Source organism: Sander lucioperca, chromosome 4 (assembly GCF_008315115.2).
Source record: "Sander lucioperca isolate FBNREF2018 chromosome 4, SLUC_FBN_1.2, whole genome shotgun sequence".
In the NCBI taxonomy this organism is placed as follows: Eukaryota; Metazoa; Chordata; class Actinopteri; order Perciformes; family Percidae; genus Sander; species Sander lucioperca.
Genome location: NC_050176.1, coordinates 2732981 through 2756655, shown reverse-complemented (window position 1 = coordinate 2756655; position 23675 = coordinate 2732981). Strand labels below are relative to the sequence as shown.

Genomic DNA, 23675 nt, shown 5'->3' with positions numbered 1-23675 from the left:
ATGCCACAGAGTTTCAGATTCTGCAGATTAGTTATAAGTAAAAGTCCCACAGACTCACAGTTGAAGCACTACGACTTGGATTGGCATCAAACTCTCCTGGGTGAACAATTATGTTAGAAAAAATCTGGTTCTTTGTAGGTACAATCCTGTGTAAAAAACTTTGGGGGAGAAGCACTTCTACGAGTTGGATTGGTATCATACTCTCAAAAAAACCCAAAAGGTGATTATTATAAATCATAAAACAGACAATGCCATAAACCCGAGGCCTATACTATGAAGCAAGATCAACATGCCCTGGATTTATTTCCATTACCTGGCTTCACCAACCTGCATGACGAGCGTGTTCCCATAAAAGGGGCAGTGTTTGCTCAATATGACCAATCACAAACATGGACAAGTCTACCAGAGCCGCATATTTTACACAAGAAGAGCAAACTATAATCCTACAGCCGATGCTGTAAATGCATATATTACAAGGCTTATCAATAGCACTGCTCCATCGGTCAGGCATAACAAGATCTGACCATAATTACACTTGCCTGCATTCCATAAACTTTCGTTGCTGTAGCCTATTTATTCAGTTATTTCAGACCCTGGCAGTGGTAATAGTGATGGGACAACCGACTCTTTTACGCGAGTCAGTTCAACCGGACGGTCGTTGGTTGGCCTACCGAGTTAATAGATTCGGTCACCAGTTCGTGTGCCCTCTGCGGCGGGCGGGGGGGTGATCGCGCGTTTACTTCCCCCGCCAGGAACCAAGACACCGCTTAATTACATTAGACTCGAGCGGTTGCGGTTACATTCGATCTCGACATACTATTTACACATTCATACTGACCGACACTAGACTCACGTACTGGCCACGGTTACATTCGGTAGCCTGGTGCGCGCTCTCCTCGTGACAGTCTAACTACCAAGTAGCAACATTCACTTCTAACATTTAACTTAACATAACTACCGAGATAACATCACGTGTATTTGTATGTGATATAATACTTTCCCTTTGGTAATGTAGCCTATGAATTTCCATGAACACAATTCTAAAATGCACGAGAAATAAAGGCTTCTGGGATCGGTTGATAACTCAAACTTACCGAGAACCTAGACATCCATTTAAATATAGACTCATGCAGTACCCTCGGTTACGGTCCTTACGTTCTCGTTCAGTAGCCTGGTGCGCGGTCTCCTCGTGACAGCCTACCTTCCATGTAGCAACATTAACTTCTCTAACTTTTTTACATAACATAACTACCAAGATAACATGACGCGTATTTGTATGTGATGTACTTCCCCATCGATAATGTATGAATTGCCATGAACACAATCATCTAAGATGCACCAGAAACAAGGCTTGGTTAATAACTCAAACTTGCCGAGAACCAAGACACCGCTTGATAGACTTGAGCGGCCGGTTATATTCCGTCTCGTTCAGTAGCCTGGTGCGTGGTCTAGGTAGCTCATTTCCTGATTGATTCTACCACCACCACTCCAGCGGAGGCGCTAATGAGCTACATTACTACACACACAGTAGCAGAAGAATACCAGCTACACACAACGGCACGAATGCGGTAAAAGAAAACAACAGGAGTGAGTCGGTTCATTGACGTATGGCACTCGATTCTCCCGTTTCAGTGACATGAGTCGGGTTAATTAACCGGCTCTTTGGTCAGTTCATCAACACTAAGTGGTAAGCAATCTTGGGAACAATAAATAAATAAATATAAAAACATAATTCAAACTGATGTGTCGCATTGGCAACGTATACAGCTAAAGAAGTTGACTAAGATACGTAATTCCCTCCGCTGAAAATCTATATCTTTCATAAAGATACCCATCAGGAAATGTTAACGTGTTTTGTCGGTCTCTAAATGTACTAGCTTTTCAGATCGCACCTCTCACTATCTACCATTCTCTTAATACATCCATGCTATCCGCGCATCGAGTTCTACCAGATCTTCTAAGAACGGTGACGCGATTATCAATCGAGGATTAATTGGTCAGAAGGTGATGCTTTTATACCGGTTGATCTCTAATCTCGAACATAACCTGCTCCCGAGCACCTTAGGTGTTCAGCATACGTTAGTGACCCAGCGTTGTAATACACAAAGCCCTGGGTTGAACCTGAAGTTACCTCTGTAACCCAACATCTTGCTTCATAGTATAGGCCTCTTGTCAGAGAGGCACTGGAAGATATGACATATATGCGCAATCATGGAAGGCTTGTATTACATGGACGCGCCAACAGTTTTATTGTCATTACTTAGAATTCCTCATAGGGGTGGCAGAAACTATGCACTATAGCTTTAATAGAGCTCTGCACCCCCTGAACAGTTGTTTAGAGTTGACAAATAAGTGCTGCAAAGCATCATATATTTTATACAGTTGGCTTCAGCTTTAACACGGAAAAGTTAAAGCTATTCTTAGATATAGCATATGAGACTAACTCTGCTAGCCTGGCTGTTCGAGGTTTTCAAATGTTAACAAGATCAGAGGAATACAGAGGAAAAAGTAAATGGCTGTCGCTACAACCTATGGCTATGATCCCAACTAAATGGACAAGATAGACCATCTCTGCATCCATCTCCATCTCTACATCAGAAGGGGCACCGAGGCAAGTGTGGAAGAATTTCTCTGGAACCATGACTGCGACTTCTCTGCTGGGCATCCTGGTAGCCAGTGTGCTGGCGTCGGATGGTGATCTGGGTGGCCTCCGTGCCCCCATCAGTTTCCAGCGAGATATCGGGAGCAGTGGTGTCCTTTCGCCAAGCTGGATCCTGGAGTGCCAGTGCCATTCAACTGAGTGAGTCTTTCGGATTGCCGATCTGACTGCTCAGCAGACTGCTTTATGATGAATCATGCACAAGTTGAAGGAGCTGATGGTATAACATAGCACTGGAATTGTACCTTGTACAATTAAAGTCTGGATCAATGGAAGTACATTTCCAGATGTTCCTCATATTCCGCTCTCTATGTGTTTCCATTCTCAAACTCTGTTCCCTTTAGGAAACAACAACAAACTTCAAGGTAGCAAGCTACATGCTGAATATGGCAAGTTTTAAAGAATATTTGGATTGTGCAAAAAAGTCAGGCCTGCTGGGTTCTTTTGGGGAATGATTGTAAAGATTTACAAGGAACATGTTTACGGCATTGGCTCTCTAACTGGAATGTTTTGGGGCCGATTGGTGGGATTGCTGTGGACGAAATACACATACATACAAATGGCGTTTAACCATGTATCCAGCTAATTTAAATAGCTAATTTTACTGTATTGTGTGAACACTTTACTTTGTTTAATATTGTATGCGGCATTTTCCTTTGCGGGGTGCAAAAGTTCCACCAAACATGTTCTTACCTGAGACCCTTTTGCAGATCCACCGTTGCTGCGTCCATAGCTTAGTGCCGCCCAAGATGATTATGATTGCTTTAAAGAAATGCAAAAAACCTGACTGTATTTTTCTCCTATCCCAGAATGTATGTGTGGGGTAGCCAGACCTGGTCTGGCAATGCAAGACTAACTAATGCATGACACAAGGCAAAGACAGCACTGTCCCAAACAATGCCCATTAAATAAGCTTCAATCCTCAATGTCAATACCCCAGGGATCTGTAAAGTTGTCAGAAACTGGTACAGCAGTATTAAACTCATGAATCAACATGTGGAATTACCCAAGTTGCACAACAGTTGTACAAGATTTGCCAATATACTTACAACCAACTTACAACATCAATAACCCAGAAGAAATTAAATACAAAAAGGAAATTTACAAAGTTTACTCCCACTTCCTTTAAAACTTTGTCAACAAGTCGCAGTAGCAAACAATTTCACACGCTGCTCCACCTATATAATCTGACTGTAAGGCACACCCTCGGTATCACAATTATCTTCACAAACTGGAATGCAAAACAAATCCTGGTCCTGCCTTGGAATACAAGGGTAAGTACAATACTAACATTTACACCAATGTTGATTTATTACTTTCCTTAAGGGATCTTGAGTGCTTACATGTGTTTATAGAGAGTTGTTTTTTTGCTAACATGCTAAAAAATGATGAATCAAACTCATCATTCATATGTTAGTGATGTCACGTTAATTCCAAACAACTTTCCACAGAAAGTGTACAATATCAACCTGTTAACTATAAGTAAAATATATAAAAAACACAAAAAAAAACAGATCATGAGCTAAATGTATTAGTTATGTAGTTTAGACTATTCTATTTACAAAAATTAATATCATGATACACAGTTGTGTGTGCACACATGCTGCTATGTTTGATCTCTTTGGTTGCATTTGCATGCTATATAAATATAACACACACACACATATACATATATATATATATATATATATATATATATATATATATAAAACAACTTTTTTGTATGCATGTATGCATGAGTGTATACTTCAGTGCATTATCACTGACATGCGATGCACTTTCATTATCTAGTCAGCATCTGTCAGCAATAAGTGCTGCAGCAGTGCATTAAACCCTTTTAAGGCAATACTTACCACCCTCCCTACTCTCTCGTTCATTCTTTCCTCATCTTGTATCTCTATCAATTGTTTTTCACAGTGCTTTATATAATCCCTCTGACTTTATCCTTCTCAGCAACTTACGTCGTCAATGTTCTCACTGTTCTCCTGCTGTTTCATTATCTTTATCCTTATCCTTTATCCTTTTATCCTTATGATTCTATGAATCACACCAATAAATATTAAGGCTGTTCAGTTAATTCATACAGGTTGGCCTTAACATTGCTCACTCCATCCACTAAGTCTATAACAATTATTGGAGGGTGAAAAAGGTGGACCTTATGTTTCCCTCCCCAGTTAATATTTTCATCAGATCGTCCCCTTGACATAAAGAAAAACTGCAGCACCCTCCCCCAACCTCTATAGACAGATATCTGCATATGATGAGATTCTGTAGGCAATGAGCTTTTGATCTGTTATCTGAAGCGTTTTGGTTTCTGTTTGTAGTCTGAGTAGTACTGACCAATCACGTTTGAGCATGCAGGTAAACAGTCAGTGTTGAGAGCAAAATACTCAAAACGCATTGGCCCAAAATGTCATCTCAGAACCCATTGGATATCGTCTAATGACGTTTCAGCTTTTTATTAGCTTTCTAAAAATGTATCTGCCTTTTTTTGCCGATATCTGTTAATAGAAATTAGCTGAAATGTCTGGAAATGTCTGGACCTAAAACACGTGCAAATAGTATCATCTCGAACTGTAAACAATGACAGACTTAAGGAATAGTGCAACTGTCCTCCCTATGTGTTTATGGATGATGGAACGTAGATTGCCAGTCAGCCAAACTCCACTCAATAATGACATGTGAGTCAGGAAGTTAGCACTTGAGCTCTTGACAATTAATACTTTCACATGTGCATCACATTGAAGTGAAACTACAAAGAAAAAAGGAAACACACAAATTACTGTGTTTTATAATAGATGCTATGAACAAATAAATGCAGAGCAATGAACCAATTCTTCGGTACATTGAAACATAAATGGCACAATATACAGACAACATGCTTAGGCTTGGCTAGTGTTACTTCAAATCATATTCACTGTAGGTTATCTATGCAGCAACACATTTACGTGTGAATAACTAAACCTTCACAAGTGCAGTGGTGAATTAAGCATTACAACTCAGGATGGAAAGCAATTGCTTCTGGTGCTGTTGCATTGCTTGACAAACAAAGAAGCACGAGGATTGGAGACTATTTATTACTATATATTTCCTACTTCCTGTTTACTGCTTCCTGTTTCCTGGAAGCAGTAAACACACCTGGGGCACATTCAATCCCAAAACAGTGTGCACCATTTTGCTTTTTTTTCCGGGTTTAACAACATGTTTTCTCGGAACCAGTCTATATCCACGATGTTCTACTTTTGGGATTGCTCCCTGCTGGACATTCCGCCGGATGTCCTTCTTTTTCGCCCGATGTTACCTTCCGCTTTCTTTGTGTTGTAATTTTAAACTCCGGTGGATTTATGAGGACTATGGTTAACTGCTCCTCAGATCTCTGCAGGGTAAATTCAGACAGGTAGCTACACTATATGTCGGAGTTTTCTGTTGCACGACTAAAACAACTTTTTTGTATTGTATTCTATTTATTCATGTGTGTATGTATGTGTTAGATAAATAGTGCTGTAGATGTCTGATTCAATGTTTGTGTTGTGGTTATATGTTAATATGCCTGTACTGTACAACAAATTGCCTCTTGGGGACATCTTCATCCTCATCTGGGGAAGTCTTTTGAACGAGCACGTTCCACCAATTTTTCAGGCTATTTTGCAGCGGCACCGTAGCTCCGCTCGGCGCTTAGCGCCGCCCAAGACGATTGTGATTGGTTTAAAGAAATGCCAATAAACCAGAGCAAGTTTTTCTCCCATCCCAGAATGCTGTGTGGACTAGCCAGACCCTCCTCCGCAGTGCTGTGGGGGAAGGTCTGGCAATGCAAGACTACCTTGGAACAGTGTGAACATTGTGCAACAAGCTTTGAGGTTTGGTGTGAGTGTGTCTCTTGTTTAATGGCTGTGTCACAGGTGATACCCAATCAGCATCAACATGTATGTAACCTCCTGGTATTTTAAAAGGCAGAGTGCTTGTGCACAGGGGCTAAATTGTTGTCAGACCGATAGCCAATGGGTTCCCGAGATTGCCCTCTCACTAACTTGTCGTGGTTTAGCTCATTTCATTATTAGTAACTCCAAGGTGCAAAGCAAAACTAATTTACGACTATGTTCCCAAATTGAAATCATATTATCATATTATATAAGACCTACTAAATAATCGAATAAGTGAACTGGGCCAATGTGTCATGCTGAACTTTATATGACACTTTTCACTTTTCACCTTGCATTGTTAAGAGGGGAATGACTATAATCTCAAATCATTTTTACCATTGTCATTCTGCAATCCCCATATTTTATATTGCTATTGAGAAAAGGAAGATCCTGCACACCGCTCTCGCTCAGCAACCCAATTTATTCATCATATAAACGTTTTGACCCCTCTGGACCTTTGCCAAGACTCTTGACTCCTGACATTAGTATGGTCAATACATTGCGATGATAAACAAGAGCAGCAGTGTGCCGGATCTTCTTTTCTCAAGACTCAAGTGGTACTTTGCAACGCACCTACATCTGAAAGAGGTTTGCAAAACATACTTTGAAAAAACATTTCTGACTGTGCACAGGATGCATGTTGTGACACGTTTCCTTCCTCAGTAATAACCTTCTTCCTATATCTTTTTAATCTCTGCTTCTTTTTGACTTTCACTGGAGTTCACTATAAGTGTCTGTGTTTGCTCAATAACTTCAAAGAGAAAAGGCACTGCTGCACAGCCATATGAAATAGCTAGAATAGACGAATCAGTTAGGGGCGTTGGGTGAAAGATAGCCCCTAAGGAAGGGGGAGAGAGAGAGAGAGAGAGAGAGAGAGAGAGAGAGAGAGAGAGAGGGAGAGAGACAGAGAGAGAGATAGAGAGAGAGAGAGAGAAAAGGGAGAGAGAGAGATTTTTTTTTTTGATTTTTTTTTTTGATTTTTACAAAAACCCTTTATTTATATATTTATCATTTGTGCATGTTCACAATGAAATAAAGTGCTAATGCATTAAAATCTCAGTATTTGATTTAAAAAAAGAATATCATCCGATAAAAACTTGTGCAAAAACCAGCTCGTCATCAACAACAGAACAAACAATGTCATTAAAACACCAACGCTGTTTAAAAGCATCAATGTCTCCAGTGTGTTTATAAAACCTAAAATCTAACCAGAGTCTGGCCCTGATGTTACAGAGCCAGACTGCCCTGGCCTCCTGCCCCTCTCTGTTCTCCACCCTGTTCTTCCTGCTTATATAAATCGCCATTTTAGCTTCACCTGAAAGGTAGTTCAGGAGCTGCCATTTTTCTTTTTGTGCCTTCTTGTAGGCAGCTCCCATAATAAAAACCCTCTCAGTAAAAACTACATTAAAAAGACTAAAAACCAATGTTGAAAGAGAGAAGAACTCTGGGAGTCTCTTACACTCAGTGAACATGTGGTACACAGTCTCTCGGAGGTTACAGAAAAGGCACTGGCTAAGAACAGCTGGGTTAAGAACAGAGATAAAAGCATTGGAGGCGACAGCACCATGTAAAATCCTCCACTGGAGGTCAGCGGTCCGTTTTTTGAGGGGAGGCTTGTATAAAACCCTCCACTGGGGACGAGGATGTCCCCCCCCCCCAACCTGTCATTCCAGACAGTGGGGGGTCTGCCACTCAGTCCTTTTTTGTTTATGGCTTTCACACAGTTCTGGTACAATGTTGCTTTGTCTGCTCCGTGCAGGGTGAGTTTGCCCGGGCTACTGACAGCTAGCAGGGGGCCGGTCTCCTCTCCAAACTCTGGGCTCAGGTGGATCTCTGGGAACAGGTCTGTGGGATCTGGCCTAGCCTCTCCCCGGCTGTACTCCATGAGGAGTCTCCTCTCTCTCCCGCTCAGCTTTCGTGTCCATAAGGTCAGGAGTCTTTGTGTGACCCGGATAGAGGTCATTCCCAGGAGAGAGCCCAGAGCCCCGGCCCCCGATAGTTCAGGCCCTGCTGCCTCCACCAGCTGCTGTAGGCTCAGAGTCCTGGATCGGTTCAGGGCTGCCAGCAGCCCGGGCACCCCGCTGCAGATGTCCAGTCTGCTCCCGTTGATCAAAGGCTCCTTCAACAACCAGTGCAGAGAGTTAGACCCAAGGGCCCAAGATTTAAAAACGCCCTGATAAAAAGGAGGAAACCCACTTAACTTTAAAAATTTAGGATCAGTTAAAAACAGAGCAGCGTCCAGCCCCAGTTTACTCACATGTCTGAGGATACAGCTGGTCACGTTCCTCCACACCAAGTCAGGCGGCCCTGTCAGAAACTTTTGAATAAACTGAAGCCTGAAGGTGGCCGTTCTGCTGGCCAGGTGGACAAGGCCCTGCCCCCCCTCCTCTCTTAATAAAAACAGCACCCCCTGTGGCACCCAGTGTAGACCCCCCCAAAAAAAATCTACCATCTTCCGCTGTATCTGAGCCAGTAGACCTGACGGGGGGTCCACACAAGCTAAACGGTGCCACAAAAGGGATGCAACAAGGTTATTTAAGACTAAAACTCTACCTCTATATGACATCTGAGGGAGTAGCCACTTCCATTTATTCATTTTGTTTTCAATTTTTTCCATGACGGTCTCCCAGTTTCTCCACACCATGACCTCATTACCGAGGAAATATACCGAGGTATTTCAGGCCGTCTCTTTTCCAGGCCAGATGTTGGGGGAGAACCGGGAGACCGTCATGCCATTCACCAACAGCGAGGGCTTCACTTTTTTCCAGTTCACCCTCGCTGCAGATAAAATGTTAAAACCAGAAACAGTGTTTTCTAAAACGTCTAACTCATGCTGGCTCTTAATAAAAACAATGACATGTCATCAGCATAAGCAGATAAAACCATGTTCTCATTAAAACCAGGTAAAATCAGACCTTCAAAGTTGTTGCGTAGTCTGCAGAGGAGGGGTTCTAAGGGAGAGTGCGTAGAGCATCCCGGACAGAGCACAGCCCTGCCGGACGCCTCTACACACTCTAAAAGGAGCACACAGACTGCCGTTAAACTTCAGCACACTCTCAACCTCACTGTACAACACCTTGATCTTGGCTATAAAACCAGCGCTGAACCCAAACCTCCCCATTACTTTCCAGAGGAAGCTGTGTTCAACGCGGTCAAAAGCCTTTTCCTGGTCCAGAGAAATCAGACCAGTGTTAAACCCCAACGAGCTGGAGACCTCCAAAACATCACGAATAAGGTGGACATTGTCCACCATGGACCTGCCGGGCACACAGTAGGTCTGGTCCCGATGGATGACCTGCTCCATAGCTCTCCCCAGCCTGGAGGCAAAGACTTTGGACAGAAGCTTGTAATCCACACAGAGCAAAGACACAGGGCGCCAGTTTTTAATGTCCTGCAGATTGCCTTTTTTTGGTAGCAGCGTAACAACCGCCCTGCAGCAGGACATGGGCATGGAGCCAGAGGACAGACTTTCATTAAAAACATCTAAAACATCATGTGCTAAAATGTCCCAGAAGGCTTTAAAAAACTCAACTGTGAGGCCATCAATGCCTGGGGCACGTCTCCCCTGCATATTTTGCAGGGCAGCGTGGACCTCCTGCAACTGTATGGGCGCTTCCAGACAGGAGTTGGTCTCCGCAGAGACCTGAGGTAGCCCACTCAGGAACTCCTCTTGCAGAGCCTCCTGCTCCTCATACTCACTTGAGTAGAGGGAGGAGTAGAACTCTACGGCTCGCCTTCTTATCTGCCTCGGCTCCATGATCTCCTGCCCTGTGTCTGAAAGCAGTGTGTGGATTACCCGCCTCTGTCCATTCTTCCTCTCTAGGCCGAAGAAGAAGCTAGAGGGAGCATCCATCTCCGAGATGGTCTGGAATCGGGACCTGACCAGTGCACCCTGTACTTTAACGTCCAGCAGGTCGGCTAAAGCTAGCTTTTTGATTTTGAGGACTTCAAAATGTCCTCGATCTCCTGTGGACTCACTTAATTTCTCTAGTTCCACTATATCACTCTCCAGGTCCTGAGAGAGAGAGAGAGAGAGAGAGAGAGAGACAGCGAGAGAGAGAGAGAGAGAGAGAGAGAGAGAGAGAGAGAGAGAGAGAGAGAGAGAGAGATAATCTGATGGAACTGAAATTGCTAAAAGGAAAGTGGAGCTTTGTATGCCCGTCTGGTCCGTTAGATTTAATCCTGCTCTGTCTTTATATTCTGGATCTTCACTCTCTAATATTCTCTCCAAAATTACAACTACCTCCATGGTAATCCCATGCTGCTGTGGCCTACATTACACCTCAGCCTGTGTGTGTGTGTGTGTGTGTGTGTGTGTGTGTGTGTGTGTGTGTGTGTGTGTGTGTGTGTGTGTGTGTGTGTGTGCATGGGTGGGTGTGTCCGATTGAGTTGGATGGAACCAGACAATTGCAACAACAGTGATGGGAGAGTCAATCAAAGATGGATATCAGATATGATAAAAATCAAATCACTTAGAAAAGGTGGTCAGACGTTCAGGAGTTCATATTTAAAGTGCACCTGGATTAAACGACCTGAAAAGCATAATCCTACTTTATCAGTTCACATCTGTTTATGTAATCAGTGCTATACTGCTCTCTGCTGGCTGAATCTGTATAGCATGAAGATCCAATCTCCAGCAGTTTTTGGCTTGTGAGCCCTTAAAAGGCTTTTGGCGTTTGCTTACAATTCTCCTTTCTCTTGTTTCCCATGAATAACATTTTAAATAATAAACATAATTTGGTGCCGCAGAATTATTATATAAGTTTTTTTCAATGCCTTTATTCATCTCATGACAGCTCACATTTATCTTGCGGGTGCATTTATGTCACTTCTTTCTCTGTCTATATGTACAGTTAACTGTGAGGAGAGAAAAGATAAGGACATTTCAGGGCACAAAAATCAAATGATAACATGTTAATAGAATTCACTAAAAGGTCTTCACGTTAACTCTTTTACTGAAAAAAGGGACTGAATTGACTGAATTGCCTGAATTGACTTAGAGGTAGCAGTAGCTCAGTCCGTAGGGAGTTTGGTAGGGAACCGGAAGGTCGCTGGTTCAAGTCGGACTAAAGTACGGAGTGTGAACTGGTAGCTGGAGAGGTGCCAGTTCACCTCCTGGGCACTGCCAAGGTGCTCTTGAGCAAGGCATGGTACTCCCCCAACCACTCAGGGCGCTGGTCCAGCACTTACCAGCCCACTCACTCTGACATCTCTCCATTTGTGCATGAATAGGTCCTGAGCATGTGTGTGTGTATTTCAGGCCCGTGTGTAGTGATTTCTAGTGTAAATTGTAATTTCCCCAATCAATAAAAAGTATAAGAAAAGAAAACCAAATCATACTAATAATTTACGTCCGTACAAAATGCATTTCAATTTAATACCAAAGTGATAAAGGCAAACAAAAACAGTGTGTATTCATGGCATTGACTGAGGCCATTCAGTGTTGTGCAGAACATTAAAATGCCATCAAAATGCAAATATTGGAGTAGGTTCCTACAACAAGAAGACTAAGCGACTCATAGAGAATTGTGATGTTATAATATTAGTAGTTCTAAGTAATTAGTATTAAAGAGGCTACTTGTAACATTCAGTTTGTGCATGAAACCAGAGGACGCTTTACACAAGTACAGGGGGACAAGGGAAATGAAAAGAGTAGGCAGAAACACGGACTGAAAATACATAAAAACCAGGCACTAAATGAAAGGGGGATGTAAGTTAATGTCGGCTACTGACGTACAACCACATCGCCCATTGTCAAGTTATTTTATGAATGAAATAGATATATTACATACCTAAGGGCCAATTCGGGGTGGGTTTTGAATAATTTACAATCCCGTAATTGTGTCCATCTGTTAAAAACCTGACCAATATTGCTTTCACTTTTAGCTTTTACCGTTAGTTGTTCTTCGTTTAATTTCCTTCTTTTCTGTGATGGTCCTGCCCCAGTATCAGCCATAACTACAATAGATATAAAATTAAAATGCAATCAGGCCTGTATAAAGACATCTCCTGCTACCTTTTACCTGGCTTTTCCATTCTTTTCACCGTTAGTCTCGTTCGCTGTTACAGGTCATTTATTATCATCACATGAAAAATTACATAGTTTCAGAAACATTTAAAATGATGTATATAGTCACTTTGAATAGAAACATTATCATTAAACATTTATTGACTAGAGTAAGAAACACAGTTAAATGTATTCATGTTAACAGTGGTAGAATAGAATACATTTACTCAGGCACTGTACTTAACTACAATTTTGATGTACTTGAGTATTTCACAAGTATGCTATTTCATACACAGAGGGAACTATTGTACTTTTTATTCCATTACATTTATTTGACAGCTTTACTTATAATACTTTGCAGATTGCGGTTATTTACATACACAAAAACAATGTCATAAATGACGATGTACTGTTAAAGGTTAAACTACCCAGCATCATATATAGTAATTAAAATGAGCTCCGCCTTTACCAGCTGCAACATTAAAGACATTAATGCATCAATTATTATAATACAAATATAAAATACGCTATATTATTCTGAAATGGGAATCTGAATGCAGGACCTTTACTGTAGTATTTCTTGTTTTATAGGTACATAAAAGTAGCAAAACTATAGGTTTTATTGACAAATATAGGTTTTATTGGCAATTTTGTATCTGTTTTGAGATCGTTCCTCCTTATTCAGCTTTGACGGTTCCACCCCCAACAAGCAGGGAAGTCAGATGCTAGCAGCTAACATGCAGCATGCAATACATTCCTCCGCACATGACTGACTGTTTACGCCCACATTTCTGTTTTTAGATCTAGGCTAAAGACACCTTTATATTCATTGGCCTTTGTAGTCCACTAATCCCTCAATCAGTTTTTTGTGTGTCTATGATTCATTATTTGAAGTGCTGCTTGTTGTTGATGTTGGTAGGTTCTCTTTTGTGTTGTCTTTCTACTTTTAATTTTTTTACATTTTTAATGTTCTTTTATACAGCACCTTAGGGCTTTTTGTACAGCACTTTGGTCAGATTAAGCTGTGTTCAAATGACTCTAGAAATAAACCTGACTTACTTTTACTTGAGTAAAAGATCTGAGCACTTCTTCTGCCACATGTATTTGTTTATTAGGATATTAAATGTGTGGTCTCTCTCTATCTCTCTCTCTCTCACACACACACACACACACACGCGCACGCACGCACAATTTTAAGAGAAGAAAAGTCATGGGATCACCAAAGTCATTACAATTCATCCTCTGGGGAACGTAAATGCCTGTACCAAATGTGATGGCAATCTATCCAATAGTTTTCAAGGTATTTCAATAAAAAACAAAAATGTCAACCTCATGGTGGCGTTAAAGGAAAAGTCAGGGGATCACCAAAGTCCATACAATTTTCCCTCTGAGGACCGATATATGTCTGTATAAAATTTCCAATTTTCAGTCAGGAACAACGTAGTGGATGAATAAAGCGACAGATCGACATTGCTGTCCCTTAAATCAGCTGCTAGCATGGCTAAAAATACTGTATCCAATTGTAATACTTGTTCCTTTTCCACATATGTTTTGTGGTGGCCAGAAGGTCAGAGGGTGTCCACTGAATAAGGCCAACATGTACATTAAGACATATCTGAAATCATTACACTAAACCACACATAAAGCCAAAAATACAGCGTCTCAGCTTTGTTCCTCCTCGTCTTTTGATTCTTGTCTGGTATGCTCCATGTGAGTGTTTCTGAGGCCTTCAGAGGGCGAAGGCAGTGGGAAGAGCTGCTGGATGTCAGGTGATATACAGGGTGACTGCGAACCCTTTTGTGACCCTGGCGATGCAAGGCTCACATCTCGACTGCTCTTCCGCTGAATATGAGCTCTTAAACTTTTCCCTGGCACCAACAGGAACCCTCCTCCTTCCTCTACCAGACCGTCAAACACTGCTCCCAGACTCTGCCGTATTCTCACGCTGAATTTCGGGCAACTGAAGGCGTACAGAATGGGGTTCAACACGGCATTCAAAAAGGCAAAGGTTGTGGCCAGGGGCAACCCTACCTCCACCAGGTGGAGATTCTGTTTCCAGTACTCGGCTGACACTTCGATCATGCAGACAATGTGATAGGGAGCCCAGCACAGTACAAATGCTGCAATCACAAACGTCACCATCTTGGTGAAGCTCTGGGACAGCTGACTGGTCGGATTAGGGGTGGAGGGGGACAAGGTAGTAGGTGTGAGGGATAAAGATGGACCGGTGGTTGGAGGTTTGAGAAAGATATTAGTGGTTTTTGTGGTTGTAGGGGTACTTGTAGTTCCTGATGCCCCATCTTTGATTGACACAATCCGAGCATCAGTGAGCCTGCCGGCACTTTGCTTCCTCCTCCGGTTCCTGTACCTCAGGCTGAGGACAATTTGGATGTAGCTCCCCGCTATCACCACCAGGGGGAACAGGAATGCCAGCAGCAACTTGGAGATGGCCGTCGCTGCCTGCCTCACTTTGCAATCTGTCTCCAGAGTGTCTTGGGAGGATGAATACAAGGCAAAATTATGATAGCACAGTTTCTTTTTATCCTGTTTCTCAGTCACAGAGCGGAACAGTAAGTAAGGTAATGTATTAATCGCTGCCCACAGCCAGCCCAACAGACACACCTTCCACGCTCCTGCCACTGAGCGATGATTCTGGCTCCACACTGGCTTGGCCGCCAGAAGGCAGCGGTCCACTGAAATGGCTGCCAGCAGGAAGGCCGACACAAACATGTTCAAGAAGAAGATGGAAGCCTGGGTTTTGCAAAGTATGCTACCGAGCTCCCAGCTATGTGACGAGGAAAGGTAGAACGTGAAGAGGGGCAGGGTCAGAGTTGCCAGAAAGTCGGACGCTGCCAGGTTGAGCACCCAGACCGAGGCGACCGTGCGGCGCCGCAGGCGGAAGCCCACCACCCAGAGGATGAGCGCGTTCTCCAAAATCCCCAGGCAGGAGACCAGACCATGGATGCAAACCACCACCATATTGGCCTGGGTGTTGTTGTTGGGGCTGTGTTCCTTCATCATCTGTAGCAGGGGGCAGATCAGCTGTCCCCCCGAGGCATTTGAGGTGAGGTTCATGTTTGACATCAGTGCTCTTAAAGAAGAAAAAAAACAGAAAGAAGAAGCAAGTGGATTAAAATATAAATCAGAGTTAGGATTAGGAGGTATCGGTGCACACTATGGCTGCACGATATGTGGAAAATACGCAATAACGGTGCTGAATATCGCAATAACGATATTACTTTTCTGCATTTCTGTTGCTTTTAGTATTCAGCTAAAATACAACAAATGCTTGTTGAATTTAAAACAAATGAAAGGAAACAAAGAAAACATTCTTTTATGGAACAAATTGAACATTGAATTGAATATAAAAGGCACCACTTAAAAAAAAATGGCATACGAGTTACATTTTAAAGTGCAGATTTCTACAGACACAAAAGATCTCTGAGTGTCTCTGTTTCGGGATACGTCGCAGCCTTTCACAATGTGTATATTGCACCAGATAATATCGCAATGATGATTAAAAAAAAGGATATACTGAGCAGCCCTATTGCACACATGATTGTTCTTGTTTGAAAGCTAAATACCTGTTATCTTCTACAGTAGCTGATGCTTGTCTGTACACATTCAGGGTGGTCCACAGTGGAAAAGATTTACAAAAACAGTGTCTCTGCTAATGATGATGATGATGATGACGGTGATATGAATAATAGACGTGTCTTTGGCTGTAGACAGCTGACAAATCAGCACTCAGTTTCATCATACAGTGACTAAATTAAATGAGCACCAAAATCAACTCACTTGTTAAAGCCATAGTGCGTAGTTTCTGTCTCCCCAATGAGGAATTCTAAGTAATGACAACAAAACTGTCTGCGTCCACATGATAAAAGCCTTCCATGACCATGCGCACCCCCCCAAAACAGTTACGCACTAAAGCTTTATTCATAATTGATCAATTACAAACCTGTATTGCTGCTGGGGAAGGCAATCAAAGGCAATTACTTTGAAATTTGTAGTAACTAACTCAACATCATGACTGACATGATGATTACAGGTGATAACTCTTGTTGAAAAGTTTTATTCTTGGCAGTAGAAGTACTCTGTTGTGACTCAATATTTGGTACAACAGTCTCCTAGGGTTACATTTTTGGATTTTTAATATCAAGAGCAAGAAAGACCTAGTGCCAGGACATTTCATGTATTGTCGAATATGTACATCCTGCGCTACCGCCTTTCAAGTTGAATAATGACACATTATTGTAATGACTGTCCTTGGGCTACACATGGGTGGTTGACATATAAGCCTGAACATTTTTTTTTAATAAACTTAAAATATTACACATCAACCATGTACCAACTCTTAGCTTTCCAAAAATATATGTGGTCTTTTAGATTTTGTATAGGATTCTGAATTCATTCACAAATTTGTTGTATTAGTGCCTAAAATTGTCATATGGTGTGACATGAAAGTTATTGTATATAAAATGAAAATAGAGTGTACTTTTCTTAAGTAACTCACTTTATCATAACTCATTATCATAACTATCTTGAGATCCAGCATTTCCTCAAATTGCAAATGTATTACATTTTGTATTATTTTTCTCAATCGTCGTGCAAAGTAAGACATCTGTCCTCACTTTAATATATTTTAGATTATTTCTGACAAACCCTGTTATAAATCTAAGAAAATGCATATGACTGTTACTGATGCTATTTTCTATATGTTCCATTGAGATGTGTATTATTTATCACAAATAAAGCCTTTTATTGTCACATCAAATATTTATTTGCGTTTAACGCCCGGAACCACAAAAAGGCCATGTCGCGTCAACCACCCACATGCAGTTGAGAGGGAAATCTACTTGACATACCAGCAGCTAGGTGTTCACCCTAATCTCACACAATACAAAATAAAAAAAAAAACAACACAACAATAGACTGTTTTTTTTTCCCTATCCCACATTCTTTTGAAACCTAAAAGAGAAACAAAGTACTCTACTTTTTCCCTTATGCGGACAACATGTCAATTCCTGTCTAAGCACATACCAGCTCTTGGGCAACTACAGCTCCTTAGTTAAGCAATACAGTCTGGGAATGCATGAGAATCCAAGGAGATACCAGCATTCTGTTTATCTATAGATCTCCTTCTTATTGAGATAAGCGATGAAACTACCAGGACACATAAGTTGATGAGTGAAAGTAATAAAGGTAGTCAAGCACTATTTGCTGAGATGTTAGTTTTCAACCTCAATTCCACACCTTTTCATCAACAAGTCCTCCGAACCATATGACGATGTAGCTCGTTTGTTCCCTGCCCTCCAATACGATCCACAGGAGCGTTTCATTAAATACCGCTACTAGCGGTGGCGGAAATAATACGCAAAGCACGCCGTTAGTTTTGGTGACTCGACAACCAAACTGCGACCATTTCACAATATTATTTAAAATCCGATCGTGGTTTGGGTAAAAATCTGACGTTACTTCACTTCATGAAGGTTACGATTGTGACTCGAACCCCTGCTCTTATACTTCTTCACCTTACTTCCTGCTTTGCTCAGATCATAATTACTACGGCCACTAAAGGGCGCCACCACTAAATATAGGATTTAGGTTTGAATAAACAACCTCTGTGAGCGTTTTTTGGGGGGAGGACAGTCTCCTTTTAATGGATATCAGTCCGCTTATCACTGAGGAAAGTGCTGGCTAGCACTTCCCGGGCTGCATGGTTGGCAGTGGCTGTATGTCACACACAGCTAGGGTTCAAACTTGGAATCATTTCAGAACTTACAATTCCAATTGATTGGAATCATTTGAAAAATCTGGTTCAGAATCTGATCAGCGGTTCCAAATTAAACACATTAGCTGTGTTCGAAACCATTCCCTCAATCACTCACTCACTATTCCCTATATAGTGTTTATTAAATGGTGAACTATATAGGGAACGATCAAACGAGATTTCAGACAGTCACTGAAGATATCGTTGCGTCAAGAGATAAGCCGGTTATTTGTGTGATGGAGGCGGGCGCGCCCAGCATCATGTAAACAAACCGAAACAAAAATACTTCTAATACGTCCCTGAAACAAATAGAGTGCTCCGGAGAATAGTAAAATGTTGTATATATGTTGCATGTTACATTTCCACTGTTTAAAAAAAAGAAAGCCCGCTCCATTTTTTCTGTTCAGTTTCCGCAGTTACTTCTGCTTCTTCACGGAAAACAAGACCATGTTGCATGTGGGATACAGGACTAAAATGTAGGGTACATCGTATGTACACTCAAATTAGCTGTGCATTGTGGTTATTTTATAGTGGACTGTGAATGAAATGAACCGCGGAGAATTCAAACAACACTACAAAATGGTGAGCACGCTATATAGTGCCCTGTTTCCATGATAGGGAACGGTTTCGAACACAGCTTTTAACTAACTTAAGCTTTGGTTTCCATGGCGGGCACCAAACCTCCAGGTGCTTGTTGTATTGCAGCCATGAAGCACAGTAAGCGGCGCGTGAGTGTGGCTTTATTTTATACTCTTATACTCCTATCTGTGAAATTAGCATGTGGCCCGTTGCAACCCCACCCCTGAAAAAATCGGAATTGCGAATCGATAAGAACGGGAATCGAAAGGAAGAATCGGAATTGAAATCAGTATTGTAGAAATCTAAACATGTCCAACCCTACACACAGCTCTAATGAATGAAACTACTCAGTACTTAGCAATAATGTTTAGCTCACCTTAGCTTACCCACTAAGAGGAAGCAGAAAACCATTCATCATTTTTATTGGTTTCTCATACTCTTCCTAGGGAGTGTAACATGTGGCAATGGAGACTTTAAACAACAGAAATAGTTGGAGGTTGTTTGTCTATTGTGTCATCTGGCCTAACCCAACTGCACAAAACCCCCATTGTTTTGTACTGCCACAGTGTGTGCACATCAATGACAAAGCTGCAAGCAAACCAGCCTATGAAAATCCCCTGACAAATGTGCAATGGATAACTAATAAGCACATGTTTAAAAAAATACTTTAATTAGCTTAAACTGAACATCTAAACCAAGAAGGAAGATTTTTAAAGAGTAAAACATTCTGTGAACAATTGAACTGAGCCCCATTGCTCATTATGCTATATTGTCTGAGCTGTCAGATACCTGACCTAGTTTGATTTTCACTACCTTCTCCCAGTGTTCTTCTCGGTTGTAAAATCTCAAATATTTCTCCAATGCAGAACGTATTCTCAGTTGCTACAGAAGGGTTCAAACAGTTTATATTTCAGCAGCTTAGTTAAGTAATGGTTATATGGGCTACACTTTGGAGTTACACACAAGAAATAGCTGACATGCAGAACATCTAGTTATGACTATCAGAGATCTTCAACAGGGGGTCCTCAGAATTACTGCAGGGGGGCCACCTGATTATTGTTTGATCATGTTTTAATAGTTTTTTTTTTCAAAAATTAAAATATGTCTGAAAATATACATTAACATGAATCTAACACATTATTAGCAAAGCCTTTTTGGCTAAAAAAAGAACATTTCATTTACACACTATTGATGATAGGCTTACTAACGGTAAGACAATAAAACTTGATCTATAAATAATGAATGATTATCAATCCGGCCCAGTTTAATATGCAATGCTATACAATGTATGCAGTTGGGGGTCCCTGCTCCTTCTCTCTTTTAGCTAAGGGGTTCTTGGCCTAAAACAACTTTGATTAAAATATTCAAATTGAGTGTTGTCATTGTATTCTTACATCTCTCCATGGTTACATACTTAGTCACCTCACCTCACACTGAGTGCCTAGATTAGGTAAACACGGCACCATGTCTGCACAGGAATGTAGACATATGAGTAAATGTATCCATGACATAATGCTGGCGTGACTGTATTCCCCTTAACTGTATATTGCATATATGAGACGGTGTTTTTGCTCGAAGATTATTTTTAGATTATGAATGTCTTTGTGTGACTGCTGCCATTATATTGATACATTGAGCACTTAAATAACCAGGTAAAGAGAAGCAGATGCTTCTTAGAAACGCTGAACACACAGTACAGAGGAATAAAAGTCAAAATAAGCCACTCAGCAACATAGCACCAAACTGTTGAACCCTGAAGCAGACTGACACGCTCTGTGGGTTGTATTCAGGCTTTCATTTTGTGATTACATTTACATGAATAAAGAGTTGTGTATTATGGCTCAATGTGCTGACATAAATGCCTGGCAAACTGTAAGTTCGTAGCAGTGCACTTTCATGTTTGAGTTGATATTAAAATTGCTGTAATTGGCTCCACATCTCTACTTTGACACTTTAACCGCTCGGCATTTTATATGAACAATCAGCTGGCGCACCTAGCAAACACATCTCAGTATGAGACAATACAATGTAACAGCAACATAAAACAGCCTATACAATGACCATGAAGTTGAATCTCTTTTAATCAGTTTCAACAAAAATACCAAATAACTTTTTATTGTAGGGCTTTTTTTATTAGACTGCATATATGTTCAGGCAGATGTACCTGGTAATAAACTGGCCATAGATTGCATATACACATCAAACAACTATGATATTGTACCTCTAAATCGTCTGGCACCTGGCAGGTGAGTTTGTGTGTGTGTGTGTGTGTGTGTGTGTGTGTGTGTGTGTGTGTGTGTGTGTGTGTCTGTGTCATACACATAGGAGTGTGGGTTGGGTAACATGTCTTGAATTCAGTGGTAGAATGTAACTAAGTACATTTCCTCAAGTACTATACTTAAGTACACATTTCAGGTACTTTACGAGATTCTTTTCTTTTCATGCCACTTTCTACTTCTACGTCTCTACATTTCAGGGAGAAATATTGTACTTTTCACTCCACTACATTAATTTGAAAGCTTTAGTTACTAGTTACATATAAATTAAGTTTTTTGCACAAAAAACAGAACATTTTTTATTATTAATTAAACTACCCAACAATATAACGGCCTACAAGTCCAGCTGAAATGATTAGCTGATTAAACACTTAGTTGATTAACAGAACAGTTTGGATCGTTTCCAGTTTCTAAATTGTGAGGGTTTTTTCTGCTATTAGTACTTTTACTTTTAATACTTAATACTACTTTTACAGGGTGGTGTTAGTACTTTTACTTAAGTAAAGGATCAGAATACTTCTTCCACCACTGACCGGTAGAGCGTGATAGCTGGTGATAAGAGACAGTATCTTCCATTCTTTGTACATTTAAAAAACAAACAAAAACATAGAGCTGTACAGTATGATGCAATAAATCACTAACCCTGCTAGCACCTCTGGAAGTAAATGAGCATGACATTTGACTACAATGTCCCCATGTTTAAAAGACATGATATGAATGAAATATAGTAGAAAAAAAATACATACCTACTGTGGGTGTATTAGGGCAGCATGGGAAAAAAAGTAGGTCTGCAACATACGTTAGTCTAAATCTTTCATTACAAATTCCTGTTCCGTTTTGTCTTACTGTCACTAACACTCATCCCTCCAGTTCTGTCACTTTCTACAGCTCTCCTGTTATGGAGACACCCACTAAATTGCTGCTGCTGCTGCTGAACACACACACACACACACACACACACACACACACACACACACAGACACACACACACACACACACACACACAGACAGACACACACACACACACACACACACACACACACACACACACACACACACACACACACACACACACACACACACCTCCCCTGAGCGTGTGATCTTAAATGACAGATGATCCTGCCAAGGCTGGACATGTGTGAACTAGTTTCCCACACATTTCCAATACTGGGCTGCAGCTTCCACCATTATACACGTTGCGTCAACAAACAAGTCATCTAAAACATCTAAAATCTATATAGGTAGCCTACTAACACATCTTCAGCCTTACATCCTCCGTGCAGTTAACACAACAGTCTTAATCTACTTTCAACTTGAATGACAACATTCAAACATGACTTATGTGGCAGCTCACAGTATCTATCAGAGGAAAGAGAGAAGTGGACAAAACTGTGTTTTGCTCAGGGGTTAAAAAACACCTTTGTCGCCATCTGGTGGTGAACATGACTCAAAACATCTTTCACTTTCAATGTGCCTGTTTGAGCCCACACTATGATCCTGTCTTGGCTGCGTTCAGAACGCCTGCGTCAACCGGCCGAAAGTCCTGCAAAAACGCAGGCCTTTCCATTCATTTTGAATGGGGGGTAGTGCGTTTAGGCTGCAGCAAAAAGTTGAGACCGACTCAACTTTTGGAGAAAGGCAACCCTACGTCACGCTGCGGTGGCCAATCATGTAACTGGCGTTCAGACTTGTCAGCAGACGCGCAGGAAGTCATTTTCGGCGGGGGGGGGGGGGGGACAGACCACTCTACCTCTGTCTCTCCCCTCCCCTCCATGAAGTACAGCTGAGCTGACGGTGCATACTGCACAGCGAACTCAGAACAACGAACAGCGAACTATGTGACATATTCGCTGAGGAGCTGAGAAAGACCTTTCGGAGCCAGCAGTAGACACTGGTAAACAGAGGCACAAGTGGATCAGCTGTTCCACGGTGAAGAGATCAGCTGTTCCACCCTGGTGAAAAGCCCTCTTGTTACTAAAATTATCCCTCTCTTCATTCCACACCGCAAACATGACATACAAAATGTCGTGGAACAGAAACAACAACCAGAGATATTTATAAGCGATCATTTTATTGTCATCACAGTTTGCTAACAGGGACACCAACAGGGGGTGCTGCAGCACCTCCAGCACCCCTACTTCCCACGCCCCTGCTTGGCGGTGTGTTTTGAGCTATGTTTTGAGGCGGTGTGAGAGTCCCGTACAGGAAACAGGAAACATCATTGCCTCTATCGCTGCCACAAGAAAGTTTTAAGACACTACGAGGGTAAAAAACTAAACACAAGCACTGAACTGCCCCGGGAGTTTGTGTAACAGCTGAATGTTTCCTGCAACAACAAAGCACTCGCTATGTCTCACTCGTCTCTTTTCTTTCTCTCTCTCTCCTGTGAAATAGAGCTGCCTTCAAGTGTGGTCGGAAACGTCAAGATCTATAACGATCTGACGGAAAACAGCAACTGTGA

The 23675-nt window shown here is 41.5% G+C and overlaps 2 protein-coding genes across 3 annotated transcripts in view; one reads left to right on the top strand and one right to left on the bottom strand.

Annotated features, from left to right (window-relative positions):
• Nucleotides 1-3778: 3778 nt before the first annotated feature.
• Nucleotides 3779-23675, top strand: part of vwa11 (von Willebrand factor A domain containing 11) — a 45037-nt gene continuing 25140 nt past the window's right edge. Inside the window, exon 1 of the mRNA XM_031284537.2 lies at nucleotides 3779-3933. Coding sequence (XP_031140397.1) covers nucleotides 3896-3933 — 38 coding nt within the window. The 5' untranslated portion in view covers nucleotides 3779-3895. The remainder of the gene's footprint in view (nucleotides 3934-23675) is intronic.
• On the bottom strand, nucleotides 13745-22134 carry LOC116039618 (prostaglandin D2 receptor 2). Of its 2 annotated transcripts, none has more exons than XM_036000644.1 (2): nucleotides 21965-22134; nucleotides 13745-15677 (listed from the first exon to the last, which is right to left on the bottom strand). In XM_036000644.1, exons 1-2 carry the CDS (start codon nucleotides 22009-22011, stop codon nucleotides 14249-14251), a joined length of 1476 nt encoding a protein of 491 aa, XP_035856537.1. In that variant the 5' UTR covers nucleotides 22012-22134; the 3' UTR covers nucleotides 13745-14248. The 2 variants fall into 2 exon arrangements, with proteins under 2 accessions (XP_035856537.1, XP_035856538.1); XM_036000645.1 differs by having other exon boundaries at nucleotides 13746-15677; nucleotides 21961-22134.

Bases quoted from the DNA above. Each gene is read 5' to 3' on its own strand.
- LOC116039618 (XM_036000644.1), bottom strand. From the start codon at position 22,011: ATGTTGCAGACCTACTTTTTTTCCCATGCTGCCCTAATACACCCACA. The intron at 15,678-21,964 runs GTAGGTATGTAT...TTCTTCTTTAAG, and splicing joins GCTGCCCTAATACACCCACA to AGCACTGATGTCAAACATGA.